Raw genomic sequence first — 21,830 nt, 5'->3', positions numbered from 1 at the left:
TTCTGAACAACGTGTCTGTGCATGTCTAAGTTCATCTCTAGTGTGTGTGTACAGTATGAAAGTGTACATTATGCATGTTTTTTTGTTTTGTTTTGTTTTGTCACTTGACAATGTGGCTTCTTGTTACAGTAGAAGTGCATTTGATAAAAAGTGCACAGGAAACTTGTGAACGCATGTGTAGAGAGATGCATCCAGTATACAATACATAAATGAACACACACAACTCCTGCTTCCACACACTGGGTGATGAAAGGTCTTGCATAACCCTAGCGTCCCTTTTCTAGTGAAAATAGCCGATCAAAAACTCACAACGCATTGCCAATTTTCGGAGAAGAAATCTGGTGTAGAGAGAAAAAAATGGGGGACCAAGTGTAGACCCTTGGGGGACTCCAGTCTAGTATACTGTGGGGTTTAAGTGGTTAATGAGCCCACTCTCTGCCTGTGTTCAGAATGTACAGTGTTCAGTATTATGTTTCCACATTGTTGTGATGTTCCTTATTCTGCTGATAGCAACTGAACTTACACACTGATAGTGTGTGTGTGTGTGTGTGTAACGACTTGTGTACGTGTGTGTCTGTACTGACTTCCTCTGCTTCTTCTCCAGGTCATGGTTGCGGCTCTGCTGACCCTCCAGGTGGAGTTTGGTGTCCTGGAGTTCTGCCGTCAGCCGTTGACACTTCTTCTTCAGCTGCTGGGCGGTGCGCTGGGACTCCTCATTATCTGCCTGCAGGTCACTGATCTACAGGGTCGCACACACACACACACACACACACACACAAACACACACACAAGAATCAGAGAGTTGAATACTTTCAATATGTCCCTGCCATGGAAAGACATTGACTGTACAAAAAAGAAAGAGGGGAAAAAGCTTGTTATTCAATCCCCTGCCTGCAGCAATGCGTGGCAGGGGATTGTAATCGATGACATCTGTCTATCTGTGAGGCTGTGAATAAAGTAACTTGACAATGGACGCACATATTTTCATGAAACTTGGTGGGAATGATCCATAGGCTGAAAGAGATGATTATAAAAGCTCAAAAGATCAGAATCACAATCAGACCTCCAAATCGAGAACAAAGGAGCACATTTTCTTGGAACTTGGTGTGAATGACCGATACGCTTCAAAAACATCAAGGTCACAATCAAGGTCAAAGTAAAAATCCCTATAATTAGTCATCATCTCTGAAATGGACAAACAAAGAAAAAAACGTGTTGGCACTAAGGGTTGCACCCAAGGTGTGTTTTTGTATTTGGTTTAATAGAAACCCAGAATATTTTTTCTCCATTTGAATAAAAAAACCTTTTTGCCTAAGAATAAATTAGGCTTCTAAAGCTACACTGGTAACTAGCCAATGCTAAAAATATACTTTCCAGAGAAGTTTTGTGAGACTTGACATAAGCTAAAGTGTTGGTTAGCCTCAATAACTGCTCAGGCAGGTGAAACGGAGAGCGAGGAGGAAAAGGGAGAGAAGGTGCGAGTCAGAGAGTGAGAGACAGTGAGAGAGAGAGAGAGAGAGACAGTGAGAAGGATGGGGAATTTCAGGACATCTTCTGTTACAGCACGTCTTACTGAGTGAGCTGTACTCTCCAGGTATTCCAGGTCTTATTGTACGCTTATGAGAAAGACGAGGTGTCAGAAAGCTGGGGAGGGATCCACAGAGCTCTTTTCCTCACTCTCCTCCCACAGAGGCAAAGACAGGCTTATAGTACAGAGCCAGCATCAAGGAAATTAAAATTATGAGCGTGAGAAAGAGGCAAAGTGAGAGAGGGTGAAATGTGTGAGGTAAGGAAAAAGGTAAACAGAGTGAACTGATTAAAAACTACAACAAGACACATTGAGTGATAAAGGGGCTTTGGTAAGTAGGGCTGTAAAAAATGGCCAAAGATTAGATTATTCCTTAAAAAAAGCACAAGGTTTGAACCATTACAAATATCAGTTTTTGCGCATTATGTCTATAAGAGGGCAAACAATACAAAAAAAAAAAACACAAAAAAAAAGGAGTGAAAAAACTACTTATTTCAAAATACACATTTCTAAAATAAAAATGTACATACCTACACAGTACAAAATATACAGATAAAATAATGTCCTATTGTAAAACATAATTTAAAGACCGCCGAGATCTCTCTCTCTCTGCACTTTGGGTTGGTGCTAAAGTGAGAACTGAGAATGGAGCACGATCAAATTAATGATTTGTAACTATCAATCAATTAAAATGACGGTATGTGGCTTAGGGCTGCACGATTCTTGCTCAAATGTGAATCACGATTTTCCTCCATAAGAATTGAGATCACGATTCTCACACGATTCTTACACAATTCTCTTGTAAATATAAAAATATTAAGCAAAAAAATAAAAATAATCGTCATAATTCAAAATCGAGATCGCATAGGTGTCTGAATCGAGATCACGATCTTTTTTCGATAAATCGTGCAGCACTAATGTGGCTCCTGTCCATCATGCGATACATTCAGTGCAGCAGCATTTTTGGCAGTGTTGCTTTTATTTATTTTTCCCACAATCCAATATGAATTTCACAATGGGACGCGTTTTTATTCATTGACAGTCCTAAAATGACGTGTAGGTGGATGTGTGTGACACATTTTGTGGTCGTTTAGTTTTTGTAAAATGGATGAGTGTAATATAAGCACAAAAGAGTGTAATATAAGCACAAAAAAGGGTATATTTCTGTATCATTCGATATTTCCGATTTCTATAATTACTATATCACAGTATTTCATATTTTCATATTCATTTTCATTATAGTATTAGTACGTCTATCATGTCAGCACACTTAAATTACATTAACCAGCACTACTCCAGTACACATTTATTCTCTGGTAAAGCTGAATGTGTCTGCGTAACTGTACACATTTTGTGCATGTAAAGTCTCAGGTTGTTGGTTCAACGCCCACACGCAGCAGCAGGGTAAGCTTACCCTCCTCTCCAGCTGTCGCTTGCTCTGTTGTTCCAACTCCAGCTTGTCCTCAAACTCCTGCTGCAGTCTCTTCTTGGTGAATTCTATCTCCCTGATGGCGCGCTCGTACTTCAGCCTCCACTCTCCTCCTACAACACACAACAGCACATATTAGATTGTTTTACATCGGCTGACTGCCAGCTGATCCCTTTTCTGATACTGCCTTAGCCTTACTGAGACACTGAGTAACAAGGACACCAGCTGAATGCATCCACTTCTGAAAAAAAATGTTCTGAAAAAAAATTATAATAGTATAATATGGAATTCTTGAATTCTTTATGTTGAATATTTAATATATTGTAACTTGTGTTTGTTTTGCCGTTATGAGAGCATGACATAACACGTCCAATATCACACTCGGACGTGAAGTCTTTAGATGGATCTTGTGCAGTATAATTCCTAGTCATAGATCCTGCTGGATGCACTACGTAACGATTTTATAATTGTCATATTCTGAGGTTCTCAATCAGATGTATGATGATGTCTGAATAAGTCAATGCTCACTTTGAAATGCTGGTAAATTCTCACTGGAAGGCACAATTGTGTATGCCCCCTCCTACCGACTTGAATTAGATTGACATGACAATGGAAATTATCTACCCATGCCTTCTCAGTGTACAGCCAAGTCAATGCTCTCTACATCTTCCCAAGGCGTGAATTCAGCCTACTTATACAGTAAATAGTGTAAAAGACCCACATTTTTTAAATCACTACTATTACTATTGTAATGTATACTCTAGCATAGTTGTCTGGCAATGTGACCGTGGGGTGTCTGGGACTTCGATCGAATGTGATTTTCACCATTACCACCTTATTTAGTGTGATACATTTCTAATCCTTACAGAATTATACTGTATAAGTATAGACAGTCATTGATTAGGACCAGTGGTTTTAGCATCTGCGTAGAAGCGAGGATCTCTGAGGAGACAAAATGTTTTTACTTAGTGTATTTAAAGGCCTTTTCACAACACAGCTGCACTGAACTGCAGTGGCGACACTGTGCTATATATTTTTAATAGGAGCCAGATGGATTGTAATGGTGTTTGTATGCGTAAGCAATCTCAGTGACCAATCACATACAGTATCTGCATTTATTGACTATGATTTACACAGACATTTGTGGCTTCAAAGAAACCTATTCTTGTGTCAGAGAATAACGTTTAATGTGAAAAGATAGCGGTTATAAAATAAAGCTGCACAATATGTCATCTCAATAATCCAGGTATAAAGGATGTTTTTGTTTAGATTAGAAGAAAATGTTTGGAGTGGAGCAGTGAGAAACTAAGTTGGTGGCATATATCTAACAAACGATAATTTATTAACTAAACTAAGATTTTAACTAGGGTAAAAATGATTAAAAAGGGAATGTAAAATACAAATTTAATAAAGTCGTTTAATTTAGTAGACTACTAAAAACTGTTCCACTGATGTTGTAATTAATATTATTATCTGACACATGCATATGTTTTGGGAATTTTGAAAAATTGTATTACATTATGACCAACCTATGGATTCTGCAGGAGCTCATCTCTCTTGGTCAATGTCAAACAGGCTCAATGAGCCAGGATTAACAGAGGGCTCAGGACACCCATTCACTTGCCATTACCCTCCATTCACTGGGGTCCCATAGGAGGGACAGGTATTGAATAGTGCGTTACTCATTCTGTTCACAGCAGCAGCCAACGTAGCATGAGGACAGTCAGCTCTGCCGTGCGTAACCATGGCAACATATTGGAGGTATTTTTAGGAGTGCGTTCACGCAGGAGCAAAATGAGTCTGATTGCATGTGTCTCACTATAATGCATGTATGCTCAAGTGACCTTGCAAAGTCCTATTCTTATCCTTTTTTTGTAGGAGTCTGTCTCTGTACTCCCTTGTGCCTTTCTTTGCGCACGCACGCACGTGTGTTAGTAAACTATGTTTGAGTATTGTTCAAGTGTGTGTGTCTGTTGAGTGTTTCTTCATTAATTTGTGTATGTGTCATCGGTGTGTGTACACAATTTAGGTCAGCATTTCCTTTTTTAATGTGTGTGTTTGTGTGTGCGCGTGCATTCGTGTGTGTGCCTGTGTGTGTGTGTGTGCCTGTGTGTGTGTGAGACCTGTGTCATCATCGTCCATCTCTCCGTTGAGTTCGGAGGCTCTGATGAGTCTCGCCTCCATCACTTCCATCTCCATAGACTCCATCTGTTTATTCATGTTGTCAAACTTAACCTGAGTGGGACAGAGAGACAGATAGAGAGAGACAGAAAGACAGACAGAGAGAAAAAGAGACAGTGTGAGGTGTCTTTAGAAAGTGTCAAATGTGTCAACATTTAGGTCATTCCAGTAAACTAAACTACGCTACTGAAAGACACCCAGGCCTTGTCCATACATTTCATAAACCCATCAATACACTATACACGTCACCATCACCTCCTCCACCTGCCCCTCACTCATCCTCCACACACACACACACACACAAATGACACCATCCATCCTGCATTTCTACAAGCCAGGCAATTTGTAGCCAGCCCATCCCATCAGTGAGGGTACCGCTAGCTGAGCAGTCATTGGAAAAATCTATCCAAGCTATTTGGAGAGACCCCCCCCCCCCCTCCTCCCTCCCTCTATATACCCCTCCCACCCCCGAAAAATCCAATCATGTCAAAAATGTCAAATAGTGAAACTAAAAGGCTGAGGGAGGAGGTATGGGGCGAACATGCCTGACAATATGATTTCACAATTACAGCCATCACAGTGTGAATGTATGTCACCATGAGAGAGCAGGAGAGAGAGAGAGAGAGAGAGAGAGACAGAGAGAGAGACATGGGGAGAGAGCGAGAGAGAAAGAGAGAGAGACATGGGGAGAGAGAGCAAGAGAGAGAGAGAGAGTACTACAGGCAGAGTGAGTTTGAGTGAGCGAAGGACAGAGAGAAACAAAGAGAGAGAGAGAGAGTGAAAGAGCGTCCACGCATAAACTGCATAGAGTGACTGTCAAGGTCGTTGGTGCAGTATGTGAATGCATTGCCAGTTGACCTAGCTAACTTCTGCCCGTGGTGTATTTCCACATTAATGGTATAAAGTGAAATAGTGGCAATAATGACAAAGTTGCAATGCTCACTCTGAAATATAAAGCCATCAGCTCAGCCCTTTCACCCCAGAACCACATAACTCAAAACCTGCCCTGCACCCATCAGTAACATGAACCCATGTCTTCCGCCCATGCCCACCCGCACTCAGAGAGCTAACCACCCTCCCTCCCTCCCTCCTTCCCTCCCTCCCTCCCTCCCTCCCAGCTCATGCACACTAAAGCCTGAGTTATACTTATGCATCATGTCACACATCATGTCATGGACCGGAAATAGACGATCTATTAGCTTACAACGTGTCGCACTGCAACCAGTTATAGGCTTGTAGCTTGTAGCTGTGCCTGATTTCCCCCTTTTAAATAGCACACATTTAGCCTACCATTATCCTACTCAATCAGCGGTTGCCCAGCTGGATATTCAATGCATTGCATTGCATATCATTGAATTGAATATTGAGTCTAAAGGATGTAAAAGGGCACTGAGCTCTTCACTAATTAATACATTAAAACTCAGTGATTTATTGTGGATGAATAACATACAGTATTCTCAGAGAGATAAATAAGTCAAACAAGGAGAACAAAGAGGGTGGTTGGAGTCTGATCTAATCAATGGCTGATCAACTATAAGTCATGATGAGGCAGATGAGATGCATTTGTATTATGGGTGAAAATGCCCCCTTTTAAAGTGACATTTTCAAGCCCAGCTCTCTGTATTGTGCTGCTGTGTCTGCTGCCCATAATGACTGTAGACTCAGTGACTCAGTCATTTCAGGTGCCCTCGGCTGTTTCCTGGCAGTCTGAGTGTGTGTGTGTGTGTGTGTGTGTGTGTGTGTGTGTGTGTGTGTGTGTGTGTGTGTGTGTGTGTGCGCGCTCGCGTGTGCATGTGTACGTATTTGTGTTTCTGTGTGTCTGTACTGTATGCGACTATGCGTGCATGTGTGAATGCAGTGTGTGTACAAATGCTGTATACTCCATCTCATCAGTCGGGTCCCAGGAACTTTTGAAATATTTCAGTGACATTTAAAAGGCAGGGTAACTGGGGGGAGGCATTGGACACTAATGTTACAAACAAAAAACAAAACAAAGATACAATACAACATAACTGAGGTATATGAGAGTGATTATTAAATAAAATAAAATGCAATAACATGAGTTAAATTGACTGACATCTTTGAAAATCTAAGGATATTCATATGCAGTTCCCTACAAAACTATGAATACAGCTTATTCATGCTGACTCAGTAGAACTTTTTGGATCAAATGCCCCAGGGTTTTTATCGACCAAAGCATCCACAAAATAACACTTGAAACAGATCAATCTGCCTTTGGAGGATAAGAACTGGGTTTTAATGTAAGAAAATCCATCCCAAAAAGTTGAACAGATGTTGCCTTGCCTTAAAATCAAGCCCATTTGTCTCAACTCCAAGTTATTTTGCTGCACATGCAAACGCGGCAAAGTAAACTGATGCTGTAGCAGATTGACCATTACCCCTGTTCTAGAAGGTTAGTTGGTTTTAGAACATTATCCGTCTACATTTTCCATCCCAATAAGCTAGTTTCATTACAATGTGCCTTAATGGCACTCTGCCTGAATAACGCAACAACTCAATGCGTGCCTGAATAAGCAGGGTGTAGTTGTTTTAATCAGTTCCATGGTGTGTAGCCGATTTCAATTACTACAAACTTTTAAAATAAACAAACTTAAAGGGATATTTCACTTTCAAAAAAACTTTGGGTCATTTTATCGTATACTCAGGCTTGTGTGAGCCCCCCAGACCGTTTTTAAGTTGCTTGATTCAGTATTTAGATATTGGATATTCATTTTATCAGACACGCCCCCTTCCTATACAAACCCATTATAACTTCAAACTCAATTTTTAGATTAATCAAAAACACCCGTCCTTGCTTCTCGTGACTCACCCTCCCTCCTAATACGCGAGGGGCCGTGTTTTTTCTATACCTTTTTTCATTTATTTTTTATATTTTTTTGGAAAATGAAAAAATTTAAATACATTAAAAAAATTAAATAAAATAAATGAAAAAAAGAATCGAAAAAACACGGCCCCCCGCGTATTAGGAGGGCAGGGTGAGTCACCAGAACCAAGGACGGGTGTTTTTGATGAATCTAACATGTTAAAAATTGAGTTTGAAATTATAATGGGTTTGTATAGGAAGGGGGCGTGTCTGATAAAATGAATATCAATGTCTAAATACTGAATAAAGCAACTTAAAAACGGTCTGGGGGGCTCACACAAGCCTGAGTATACGATAAAATGACCCAAAGTTTTTTTTTAAAGCGAAATATCCCTTTAAGTTTGTTAAAGGGAGACTGGGGGGCTCACAAAAGCATGAGTAGACGATAAAATGACCAAAAGTTTTTTTGAAAGTGAAATATCCCTTTAAATAGGAGAGGAGTGTGCCTTGTTGGAAATAAGTTATCTGGGATCTGTGTCAGGGATTTGGCACTGAAATGTTACAACACCATATGGTACGCTGATGAGTAAGGTTTTCCTTTGTTGTGTCGTTTCATTTATTTTGCGACAGTTAAGAAAGATAATCCAGGAAGTAAGTTCCAGAACAGCCTAATGAATTGTTGAAGCTGTAATCTGCATCTTTCAGCAGGTGTATCAGTTTGCTGGCTGGATGGTAACAAAGCCATTGTTCCATTGTTTGCATTGAAGATGGTGAGATATTGTATAGAAGTCTCATATCAGCGCTAGTTACTGTAGTTGAGTGTGGTGAGTGAGTGTGAGTGTGTGTGTGTGTGTGTGTACCTGTAGGTCCTTCATGTCTTTCTCCAGGTGGAGTCTCTCAGAGGTTTCTGTCTCTAGCAGCTGAGAAGCTGATTCCCCTGTGTTCCTTTCGTCAGCAAGCTCTGAAGACAGCTCTGTGATCTGAGGGGGTAACACACACACAGTATATACGCACCGGTAAGAGATCAGAGTGTCACGCTGTGGATCAGGGTTGATGATTTTTTATATTCTTTGGTGGAACTTTGTTTTTGGAATTTAATATTTGCAACAATTATTGTCAGAGCGTGCATGCCTATGTGTCCATGCTAGGGACACTCGCGTAGCCAGATGATCGGAGATCTCTGCCTACAGATACGTTTTGTGACATCCAAATTCAGCACAGGGGCAATAACTGGGCAGCAGCAATTCAGAGAATTAAAAAAGAACTGCACTGCAGAACCAAATGTTCTCCTCACCCGGCTCTCAAGGCGGTCGGTGTTCAGTCTCAGCTCGTTCCTCTCCTTCTCCGACTTCTCCAACCTCTGCTTGAGATGCTGAATCTCCTCCTGGACACACACACACACACACACACACACAAGCACACACGCACACACGAAAGAAAAGGATAAAAGTTAGAGAAATAAAGATGAGTCCAGTAGGTAAAGTGGATTAATCAGCAAATAGAATACCAGTGTTCTCAGATAACAAAGTCAATGACTCACTGTGTCTCTAGAGCACTTAGAAGCATCCCTTTGTGATTATGTGTACTAGTGGGCAGATGCAAGCACACTGATGACCTTGAGCACTAGACAATAGATAATCACTGCGTCAATTTACACTAGCATTCTGTTTCTGTGTAACCACGTGCACGCATGTGCAGGTGCATGCGGGAATGTGAACATTGCGTGTGTTTTTGTGCGCATACTCACGTCCTTGCCACGGATCTGTTCCTCTGTAAGCTGGACCTGGATGAGAGGTCTGACGGTGGTGAACAGCTTCCACCAATACCAGCCCTTCACTCCACGGTTCTTCGTTATGTTCTTCTGAATGCAGCGGATGGCCAAGTCCTGGATCTGTTATCAATACATACACAACATGATATACTGTATTATATCATTTTGTAATATATAACAATATACTGTGTATTTTAAGGCTGTTGACCGCATTTTTTTTTAAATTATATATATATATATAAATATATATATAATTATGATTATTATAATTATATATATTTTTTACCTCTTTTTATTTTTTTCTCCAGATTAGTAAAGGTAGATTGAGCTCTCTCCCTCATAACTTTAGAGTGTTAACCACTTGAATAACCATTTGAATCCCTATTCTGGGCATGTCATAATAGGTGAACATTAGATGAAAATAGCAGATCTGCGTTGCGACAGATGAGCTTGTAGATCTGCTATTATTGGCTTAGACATTTGGTGTAGAAGGAAAAAAGGAGTGGACCAAGATTAGACCGCCAGGGGGAACAAACTATAAGGGTATAATTGGTGTTGAGGTATGACACGCAACTCACCCCACACAAGCCAACATAACCATTTCATTTATTTTACTTGAACAAACTTTTTATTTATTTATCTATCTATCTGTGTTTTCAAACTTATGACCAAAGGACTTTTAGTTCCTATGATGCAGACAAATAAAAGAGTCGAAGAATGAGTCAACAGGCACAACACATTCTCATTGAAGAGATTATCTATTTCGAAGTAACTTAATAGTCAAATAAAATATTTAATCAAAAAGTACCAAAAAAAACAACAACATGCACACAACGCAAAACTCAAATCAAAAAATACAAAATCAAAAAAAGTGTCTGCGGTAAATCAGATCTACTATAACCACGGATAAGAAGAATGGTCCCCTTTCAGTTGAAATTGAGGCCCATTCAGTTGATGAGAAGGGGGCCCTTGACAGTGGCATGGCCAGAGAGGACTAACTAGCGGGCACTTTAAATCCACCCTGTACAACCGCAGAGAGCCACTAATGATAACCACGGCTCTATGTGTGTGTGTGTGTGTGTGTGTGTGTGTGTGTGTGTGTGTGTGTGTGTGTGTGTGTGTGTGTGTGTGTGTGTGTGTGTGTGTATGTGTGTGTTCATTTCCTCTTTTTTTTACAACTTTATTTTACAGTTTTTTATGTTACATACACGTATATACACGTACAAATGTATAGCATTTTATACACAAAAGAGATCGCGTTGATATAACATACAAGACTACATAAACACACATACAACCCCCCTTATGTGTTCATTTTCATGCACTCTTGACAACACATCTATGTGTAATTAGTTTGTTGCATAATGGCACGGGCATCATCTGTTTCATTTCAGACTAATCAAACTATCGGGTCTGGCTTGTTGCTCGCTTCACCATGGAACATCCAGAGAGAGAGAGAGGGAGGGAAAGAGAGCTAGCGAGCGAGAGAGCTCAGCGACAGACCGCAGAGAGAAAAAGCTTAGTGGAAATCAAACCAAACATCAATACCACTTTGGCAGCCTGCTGGACAGGCATTAGGAGGACTTCGCCACTGGAATCTTCACAAACAGCAGGTGTAATCTGGCAACCCATTTAGAGACACACAATTGGGGTAAAATTGGCCTCAAGTCCACCAGAGCTACAACATCTGAAAAGTCTTGATATGTCTGTTGTCATGCTGTTCAGGTCGTGCAGAAAATGGCAACTTAACTCCCCTGGCTGAAGGCAAGGAAAGCCACCTGAATGTCTCTACCGACCCCCACCGCCAATCCCCCCCCTCCTCCTCCCAAAAATGAGGGGAAAAAAACAAAAACTCTGGCATGACTGGAGACATAGAAGTGCAATCATGTCTGTCTCCTCCTTTGCCCTCTACTTCTCCTTTAGACCTGGTAGCTACTGGCTACTGTACGTAGACCTCACTGTGTGAGACACATACACACATAGTCTGTCTCTAACGCACACACACAGCAGCGTCTGCCTGAGCACACCTGTTCCCAGTCAGGGGGGAGAGGGTTCTGTCTTTAGGCAACGATTTAATTAGGCTCACTATTGGCTGGCTGGCAAAGGAATCCCCATGCTCTTCCATTCTCCACATTCACTATGAATGTCAAAGAGATGGAGAGAGGAGACAGAGAGAGAGAGAGAGAGAGAGAGAGAGAGAGAGAGAGAGAGAGAGAGAGAGAGAGAGAGAGAGAGAGAGAGCATACAGAAGACAGAGAGCAGACAAAACAGAGGGAGAGGGAGAGATAGAGGAAGAGGGAATGAACGAGAGTGAGAAAGAGAGAGACACATGTAGGGCTTCAAGCGAACCATCGGATCTGTTCCATTTGTCTATTCCCCATAGGCAAGACACAGTTTCTGTCTCCCCCTCTCTCTCTCCATTCTCTACCTCAGTACCTCCTCTCCCTTCCTCTTCCCTCAGAGTGCTTTGAAGGCTGCTCCTCAGCAGAGGTTGCAGGGGTGGGAGGAGGACTTCAAGTCGATGGGAGAAACAAATCAATTGATTTTGTGTTTGGGCGACGAGGGGAGTTAACAGGAAATGAGCGCATTTATGCCCGATGTTGAGAGACTTGTGCAAGACAGGAGCTGCACATTAAGTGAAATACACACATAAACTCTCCTGGTGAAGAGTCTGGGAGGTAATGGCGCTACGCTCCTGTTTTATGGTCCAGGGAAGGGATCCAAGATATCCAACAGACATGTGTACAACTATGCTAGTTTCCAGTGCAAAGCTCCCGGGTGATGTATACTAAGAGACTAAAGCCTACCTCTGTTTACAGAAGTGGGTAAAAAAAACACAAAAAAAACACAGCTCCTAGCCGTCACTTTTATTAAAACAATGAACAAGTTCAGCTCTTCACTTGTTTCCAAGTGTTCATTGTGGGTTTAAATTGTAAGGCCGGCACGTTAATTCCAAGTGAAAGCACAAATAGTCTAAGGCTACTGTACCTTGGGAGAAATGTGAGACGTCACTGTACACAGGCTTACATTATGCACTGGGATTTTGGCTCACAGACGGCGTTTGAGAGGCACCTATGAAGTGCTGGCCTTGTTCCCCTTCCCTGCCCCAGGGGCTCAGGCAAAGTCCAGCGTCTGAAACTCTGCCAGAATCGCTCAAGAATGCCAGCCGTGTTCGACAAAGAAGGGTACCACGTTTGTTTTTAGCACATTAGCAACGAGTTGCTAAAAGCGGGAGGGTCATGGCAGATGTGGACCCAATGCTGAGCTACATCAATTATAAGAAATTGTTACTTACGCCGGGAGATGATGACTCAGAGTGAGTGGGACAGGAGTCCTTCAAGGGAGACAGAACAATAAATTGAAGCCCAAATGTCCTTGAAAAGTAATTTTAGTCGGCAGCCTTGAGCCCAGCACAGCAGAAAATCCCAAACAGACATGGGAATTAAACTAGAGAGGGTTTCAGAGCCTAATCTCTCCCTTCACACACAAACAGTCACACGCAAATATATATATAGTAAATGTTACACTCACACACAGAAACTCACACACATCTGTGTGACCCTGGTCGCACAAACTAGCGGTTCACATGCGTGTGAAATCTTTCTGTAGATCCTGAACAGAGTATGTACTATGTATAACTGACAAAACAATTGCACACTCCCACAGCAAGATGTACTCAGTCAGACACTCCCAAAAAAATGACATTTCTCTCAAAACAATTGAGCACACACACACACACACACACACACACCCCGGGACACACACTGCAGTAAGATCCCTACCAGCGTTGTTAGAGTCTGTCAGTCAGCAGAGGGCTGCGATATTTCTGTTCGTTATGCACACTAGTGTGTGTGTGTGTGTGTGTGTGTGTGTGTGTGTGTGTGTGTGTGTGTGAGAACACACACCATATTGTACTCCACACTTCCTAGCCCTCACCACTGAGCTGGGATTATGACAAGGCCTCTAATAGTCACACACTGTGTGTGTGTGTGTGTGTGTGTGTGTGTGTGTGTGTGTGTGTGTGTGTGTGTGTGTGTGTGTGTGTGTGTGTGTGTGTGTGTGTGTGTGTGTGTGTGTGTGTGTGTGAGTGTGTGTGTGTGTGTGTGTGTGTGTGTGTGTGTGTGTGTGTGTGTGTGTGTGTGTGCGCGCACGCACACACACACGGGAGGTCCCATACACACAGTCCAATGTGCGCGTACATTCTCTCCCTTATGTACATACATAAACCCATGCCCAGTCTGCCTCACTCTCTCACAAACACACACACCTTTTTGCAGGAGTCACAATGCAGTAGAAATATGAGTAGTTATGAAGAGATGGGAGACTCTGACTCCACTATGGACCACAAGAAAATGCCTCACACGCAGGACCGAAGTAACAACAAATGAAAGCATTATCATTTACTGCCAACCTTTTCAGGGGGCACAGTCAGAGAAAGACAGGGATGGAGAAAGAGAGAGAGAGAAAGTGAAGGAGCAAGGTACAAAACTAAATAAAAAAATGTGGTCGACATGGAAATGGCGTGACTCCATGTGGCCAGGCTGTGAAAGTCAAATACGCGTTTTAAAATCTGTCTTCCATCAAATGGCTGTGTGGAGAAAGCACTCAAGTGTTGTACATTAGCAAGCGGCAAACTGGACATTGACCTGGATTATTATAGTTAATGAAAACTAACAAAATAACAAAAACTAAAATTTACTGAAAAAAAACTATTTTTTAAATTTATTTATAAGCTTAACACATTTAGTGCCAATCGCGTCGATCTACGCGAACCTACTTAACTCATTCAGTGCCCGGCTTATTTATGGCAGTTTGGCTCTGAGTGCCACAGCCAAAATTCATTGTAAAAAAAAGTGCTTAGGAGCCGAGATACAGCCTTTTTCAGTAAGAAGTTAAACAAAGATAGCCTGACACTCAGCCTGAATTTTCATTTCGTTTCACTCCATTATTCAGTCTGAAAGCCCTCTCAATGCAGCGGAGTTCTGACATGGGGGCGTGGCCAAAGTGGGACTCCACTATGAGCCAACGCGATTGGTTCATACTGGATTGTCCCGATCCCGATTCGTCGGTCAGATTTTCAACCGAGCAACACCCGCCTTCGAAAGCGTCACCAGACCCTGAATGCTAGGCAAAGGATTCAGGGGGTGGAGCCAGGCTAAAACAAAGAGTGAATGGAGCAGAATATTTTCAAATCATGATATCTTGGGTTCTGAACATTTAAAAGAAAAAAACTTTTTTTTCATTGGACGTCTTAGACGTTCAGTGGCACTCAGGGCTTATATTAGCGGACGTCTTAGACGTCCAGTGGCACTGAATTAGTTAATTGCGCAGAGTGCCAGTCGCGTAGATTTACGCGAAGTGGTCTTTTTTTTTTTTTCACTCACAGGTTCACATTTTATTGTAGGCCTCGTTCGCCACGCCACATTTCATTGTAGCACCACCAGAAACGGAATTATCCATATCCGGAAATTCCGGATCCCATCCGCCTCCACTCTAAAGCGGAAACTAAATGTCAATTTTCTCGGTTGTTGTTTTTCTAATCGCTGATCGCTGTTTAGCATAAAGCGCTGTAGCTTCAAGATGGCGGATCGCAGATCGAAACGGTTTTCGCTGGGCATCTCACACAAACGTAAACAAAGCTGATTCTGAAAGTATATACTATATCTCTGCTGTCCAGCCTGAACCTGCTAACTCCAAAACGCTCATTGTTCAGGAAACGAAAAAACAAAATATTCGTTTTTCAGGAAATGAAGAAAACCTTATTTTTAAAACAAAGCAATACTGCCTCATCAAAGTTGGTATAGTGACTTTATATATTGTCAGATACTTGCATGTGTCATTATATTATCAACACTTTACCCAGCGCGAGTGGAGTTAGTAGTTTCAGACGAGCAGAAATCAAGCTGAAATGGAGTTGTTGTCCAAACAACAATAGCTCCACTCGCTGCTGAGGGAGAGGTTTCAAAAGGGTACAAATTCCCAAAAGCTAACAATGGATCTCCAAGCTCACAATGCATCACAACAACGTGTGAATCAATGCCCTGATGCTTCATGACACTTATTATATAGGCCTACAATAATAACTTTAAATATTACAATAACTTCTGCAAAGAGGTAGTAGAACTAGCGTGGCAGAAATGCTACAAACGCCTTTCTTCTTGTCATATTGCTCTCCTCATTAAACACTTCATAGATTTTAGAAATATAATTACTTGTTTTCATAACATTAGCGTCAGTGCTAAGTTTGATAAACGGGTACACTGTATAGTTTTAAAAGACTACGGGGAGCTTTACGTCGTGCTCCTCCTCCTGGCTCACTGCGCAGCGAGCTCTACACATGCTGTTAAAAGGCAGCGCTGGAGAGGAGAGGGGGGAGTTGTTTGTTTTTGACGGACAGTTTGAGGATCCAATGGAGTTGGGAGTTTTCGTCAGAGGCGCTTTTTAATACTTTTCATTGGTTCAAATGTTTTGATTTTTTACACAGACGTAAAGGGTGTTCAATAGATTTGATTTATGAAAAAAAAAAAAAAGATGAAAATGGAGTTAGCTGGTTCGTCCTGGACACCGACGATATACTCGTATATCACAAAACCCAGTAGAGTTTGTTTTAAAGAAAATGTTTACAAAAGTTTACTATTTGAAGTTCCAGATCCGTATCTGCGAATCCAGTCTTTTTCCTACCTTCTCCACAGAAATGGCTAAATCAACATGATATCGTTATTCAGAACAAACTCCATACTGGGTTTTGTGATATACATTGTCAGAATCAGCTTTGTTTGTCTTTGTTTATGTGCTAAAAGAGTGACTTTGAGAGCTGTTTCATCATACAATGGAAGTCAATGAGACGCTATTTTTGGATTATCAATTTATCAACTGCACAACAGAGCGATATACTGTATCTCATCTGTTGGACTAGTTACATCATGGCAAGATACGTACACAACTGCGATTGGTCTATTTTTGAGAGCACACACACATGCACGCACGCTTTGCCTTCAGCCATGCCATAAAAATCTGGTGAGAAAACCAGCAACTGCTTCCCATGGTGAATGAGAATTGGAATTCATGGCCATTCGCAGTGACCATGACGTGAAGAAAAAGGTGGGAGGGTGTATGGAAAGTCAAAGGATCAAACCAAACCAGCAACTTTAAGAGGAAGAAGACAGAGAGAAAAGTAGAGAGAGGGAGTGAAAAAGAAAAGAAAGGCAGCTACTTCTCAGAATGTGTGAGAATTGGAGCTGTAAGTAATTCCCCCCTGTGTTGAGGGGAGGAATGGTGGCACTGCAGGCAAATGCAGACAGGAAGAGGATCACTCACTCCGTGGAGGTGCAAGCCAGTGATCGATAAGGAGGTGATTGAACTGACGTGAGAAGGTTGAGGGGCCGCCAATTGAAGGTTTTCTCTCTGCCTATCCAAGCCTGTTTGGACCTGATGGATTGATTGATGGATGACTGCCTGGGGGGCATGTTCTTCTGATCAGATGAACCGCTCTGGTTTAGTGGAACGCTAAATCCGGGGTGGATGGAGTACGGAAAAGTGGATGGAAGTAGCACAGACTAATGGAGATAGTACAGACTAGTCATGGGGATGTAGGTAGTATGGACTAGTGGGTAGACAGTGCATGACTAGAGGGAGGATGCATGATATATGAATCTCAAATTCACCTTCATGAGCACGCCTACAGTAGTTCCACATTCTAACTATCACAGACCTAGTCTTCACACCCAGCACTGGGTGAGGGGAGTGATGAAAGGATAAAGATGACAATGAAATCAGTGCAAGCTGAAATGTCACTGCGAGTGACCTCACAGTGGCAGGAACTCACCTTGTCAAACATGGTTGGCCACCAATCAAGGCAAATGTGGCGATCGGTGTTGGTCGGTCTCTCTCTCTCTCTCTCTCTCTCTCTCTCTCTCTCTCTCTCTCTCTCTCTCTCTCTCTCTCTCTCTCTCTCTCTCTCTCTCTCTCTCTCTCTCTCTCTCTCTCTCTCTCTCTCTCTCTCTCTCTCTCTCTCTCTCTCCTCTCTCTCTCTCTCTCTCTCATGTATATACATACATATACTGTACATACACACACTGCATATATAAATGGAGAGAGAGAAATAAACCTGTAGCAATATAAAATACATCCTCATACAGTCCCATGATATTAATATTCCTTCACAAGTAAAGTACGTTGATCACTGTTGTTGCCCTTTTTGGGTGGTCGGCACGACAAGATTAAACTGCTTATTTTAATTTATTCATGCTCATTTCTTATTTATTGCTTATTTATTATTCATTAGTTACTCGTCGTGTTGTCTGTGCTCCTGCGGCCGCACACGTATGTTTGTGTTTGTGATGATTTAAAAATGAATAACTTTTAAGAATGAGATCCACCAAATGAAAGTGACCTCTTACCTTCCTTTTCTTGAAGGCCTGTCTGGCCAGAAAGCCCCGACAGCCCGCCTGGAACAGAGTGATGTTCCTCCTGGTCTGCACGTCTCTCTGCTCCTCCAGCTTGGCCAGGGTCCCAGCTCGGAAAAACACCTGGGGATGGAGGGAGGCTGTGAGATTGGGCTCATGCATGTGTGTGTGCATACACAGATTTATGTTTTTGTGTGTTTGCATTTATATACAACCTATTCAAGACCTCAAAATTATCAAGTTAATTTTGATTTAGGGGGGCCGGCCGTAGTGGAGTGGATAGTGGCTGTCTGGGAATGGAAAGGTCGCTGGTTGGAACCGTGGCTCGCCCCGTCTACGTGTCCAAGTGTCACTGAGCAAGACGGTGAACTCTTTGACTGCCAATGACGAGATTTCTCGTCATATTTTGCTAAGGTGCAGTCTGCCAGTGACAAGAATCCACTAGACGGCGCTGTTCGCTCGCCTATGGGTGACCGTTTGGCTCACCGTTCACTTCCTTGTTATTAGAGTTGGAAGAATGGCCTTTTCTCTGTTTCTGTTGCTTTTTGGCGAAAACAGCCTACATTCAACTGCCCACAACTATGGAACGGATGATCGGCGTGGCACGCTTTCCCCCCCCCCCCCCCCCGATTCTACGAGACTCGGATACGCCTTTTAAAGCGATCGGGGGATCGATCATACAGGATTTTTCAAAGGTTAGTGAAAACAGTGGCTTAGTAAAGCCTACTAAGCCACTGGCAGTGGCTTAGTAAACGATGTTTTATTTCTGTCAATCAAAGAGTTAACCCCTAAAAGCCCATCACCCCCTTCCCTATGCGCTCATCTGTCGATGACATCTCTACATTTGTAGATGTAGAGATAGATGTAGAGATTACATCTCTACATTTGTAGATGTAGAGATGTCATCTCTACATTTTGTGCAGAATATGATCAATCGACAAAAATGTACATTGAATTAACTCATTCAGTGCCACTGGCCAAAATTAATTGAAAAAAGTGCCATTCAGTGCCACAGCCAAAATTCATTGTAAAAAAAAAGTGCTTAGGAGCCGAGATAGCCTTTTTCAGTAAGAAGTAAAACAAGAAGTGAATGGAGCAGAACATTTTCAAATCATTATATCTTGGGTTCTGAACATTTAAAACAAATAAAAATAAAAATAAATATTTTTATTTTATTTTTTAGACGTCCTGTGGCACAGGGCTTATTACAACGGACGTTTTAGAGGTCCAGTGGCACTGAACTAATATGTCACCAGACGTATCGGCAGGCAGAGATCTCCGATTGTCTGGCAACTACGCAAGACTGTGGTGAAGGCAGTTGATTGCGTCAGCTTGCCTTGAACACTTTAATGTCATTTCCATTTTCTTGATCTACTTGGGAACATTGTAGCGCCGGGTGCCTGGCAAACACACTTCCTCAGGCGAACGCTCATCAAACCCTTTGAACCCTTTGAATACAGCCTTAATTGCATTAGCATGTTATTAGTAGGCAGAGTTGGGCTCAGCTTAACCCATTAAAGCCGGGAACGCATCTTTGTAACCAGACTAACCACTTAAACCATTATTTAATACTTTGGCTATTCAAAAATAGCAGATATACAAGCTCATTGCTCATGAGCTTATATATCTGCATTTTTTTTGAAAAATGTTGATAATTTGTGCAAATCTTTGAATATAAATATATATTTTCAAAGCATTTAAAAAATATTTTTTTTATTTTTAACTCAAATCTTTGCTTCTGGGTGGTCCCTGGAACAACATATTGAGATGGGGGTCTGCGGCCAAATACATATAATTTTGGAGGTCCTCGACATGAAAAAGTTTGAGAACCACCGATATAGCAACATACGTTTTTCAGAACACTGTTAGGATTTAGAAGACATTTTGTAGAATCGGAGCCTCAGGCCTCAATGGGTTAACAATCCCTTAATTAAAACTCCCAAAGTGCTGGCGAAGAGTACAACTCTTCCAGAAACTCTGTTTCATTAAAAACTAGGGTTTTCAACCGAGATTCCATTGTTCTTTTCCTGACCAGCAATGCCATAATATGTGACCAAGAGACTTGTCTGACAGGGTGAATTTGTTCAAATAATATCAGTAAACAGTCTAGCACATGGAGATGAGAGTGCAGTTTTGTGCTGATTGCATCACAACTCCAGGACTCGCCTCTGATACCAAGGGCTTCTCAAAGCCTTTCAGTTAACGAGACAGCAAGATTGAACAAAAGAGGAAAACTACTCTCCACAGGACCGACATAGTATTAAGCCTATTTTAATACCTTGCCGCTCGCAAGAAATAGCAGATTTCCAACTGAAAGTCACGGTCATTTGATGACGTATACATTAGGCAAAGGCCAGTGGTTCTTAACCTTTTCTGGATCAGGGCGCACTTGAAAATCTTGAAAGTGTTCGCGGCACACCCATCTGACCACTTAACGCGGCAGCCTATGCATTTTCAGAGCCGGTTTATTTTAATTTTAATGACCAATCAGTCAAACGATTCTGTTTGTGTTCTGGCTTGGATCGATGTAACCAACGTAGTATAATTTAAGTTGCCATTTATCTGTATCTGTATGTAGATCTGCTATTTTTTTATCGTGAAAGTTTGTGCAAATCTTTAAATATACATATTTTTTCTGGGGGTCCCTGGAACAAAATATTTTCAGATGAGGCCAAATACATGTAATTTTGGAGGTACTTGACATGAAAACGTTTGAGAACCACCTGTTAGGATTTAGAAGACAGTTTGTAGAATCGGAACCTTAGACCATGTTATTTATTTTACATTATATTTATTTCAAATATTCATGTTATATTAACATAAAGATCTTAGTCTTTGGCAATTATTTGGGGGCCACTTGCAATACCTTCGCGGTCCACCAGTGGGCCCCAGCCTACAGGTTGAGAATGGCTGCATGAGGCATTAGTGAGCAGCACGGAAGCTACGAGGCTGCATGGGAAATATTAAAAAAGGACCATAACGGTGGTCTGGCATCTTTAGCTCATTGACTTTGACTCACCATATACTTGCCATTACTGATGACCACTTTACAAGGCATACTGGGGTTTGTTTGTTCTTCAAGGAAGCCAACATTCATTTCAGTATAGTATGAAAAATCACCTGGCAGGGCTTGAAACTTGTACCGAAATGGTAATCCAACACACTACATTTTAATGTGCTGCTATTATTTCAAAGCATTTAAAATAAGATGAACCAAAAATAGTCCCTTGAGAAAAGATGTTTTATGAATTAAATTCAAATGTGTATGCCTTATAGTTTTGTTAAGCCACATTGATGCAATTATACATGTACTTTCAGAGGTGTTTTAATTTTAACAAAATGGAAACAAACATAAGATTTCTTACAATATAAGGTCAAATTTGTGTGTGAACAATGGCGTGTTTAGACCGGTATGGTGATTCAACTTAATACCTGTGAAAAAATACACTGAAGCTGGTGAAGTTCAGCTTTAAATTAAATTATGTAAGCCATTTTGAAGTAGTGATGGCAGATACAGCCTAATTTACATAATATACGGCACCACGAAGCCAACTAAATAACCCAAACTTACAGCTCTTATGGGGTGCGCACTACCGACAATCAATGCCAACACTTCTGTCTCTTCACTGACGATTACACAGTCTGAGCATAATTTTGACAGATAGCGACAAAGGGGATGAGAGGAGATTTTC

General features: G+C 41.6%; 1 protein-coding gene across 12 annotated transcripts in view; it reads right to left on the bottom strand.

Moving 5' to 3' along the window:
• The window catches only part of myo18ab (myosin XVIIIA b), a 151,811-nt gene that overhangs the window by 40,217 nt on the left and 89,764 nt on the right, over nt 1-21,830 (bottom strand). For all 12 annotated transcript variants that reach the window (XM_080428451.1, XM_080428457.1, XM_080428458.1 and 9 more), the window contains 7 exons: nt 18,133-18,261; nt 9,710-9,853; nt 9,257-9,346; nt 8,823-8,942; nt 5,081-5,192; nt 2,943-3,070; nt 585-739 (listed from right to left, as the gene is read on the bottom strand). In XM_080428451.1, coding sequence (XP_080284577.1) covers nt 585-739; nt 2,943-3,070; nt 5,081-5,192; nt 8,823-8,942; nt 9,257-9,346; nt 9,710-9,853; nt 18,133-18,261 — 878 coding nt within the window. The remainder of the gene's footprint in view (nt 1-584; nt 740-2,942; nt 3,071-5,080; nt 5,193-8,822; nt 8,943-9,256; nt 9,347-9,709; nt 9,854-18,132; nt 18,262-21,830) is intronic.

Source organism: Gymnoscopelus braueri (genome assembly GCF_963280865.1).
Source record: "Gymnoscopelus braueri genome assembly, chromosome: 5".
Lineage (NCBI taxonomy): Eukaryota > Metazoa > Chordata > Actinopteri > Myctophiformes > Myctophidae > Gymnoscopelus > Gymnoscopelus braueri.
This window is presented reverse-complemented; position numbering and strand designations above follow the sequence as displayed.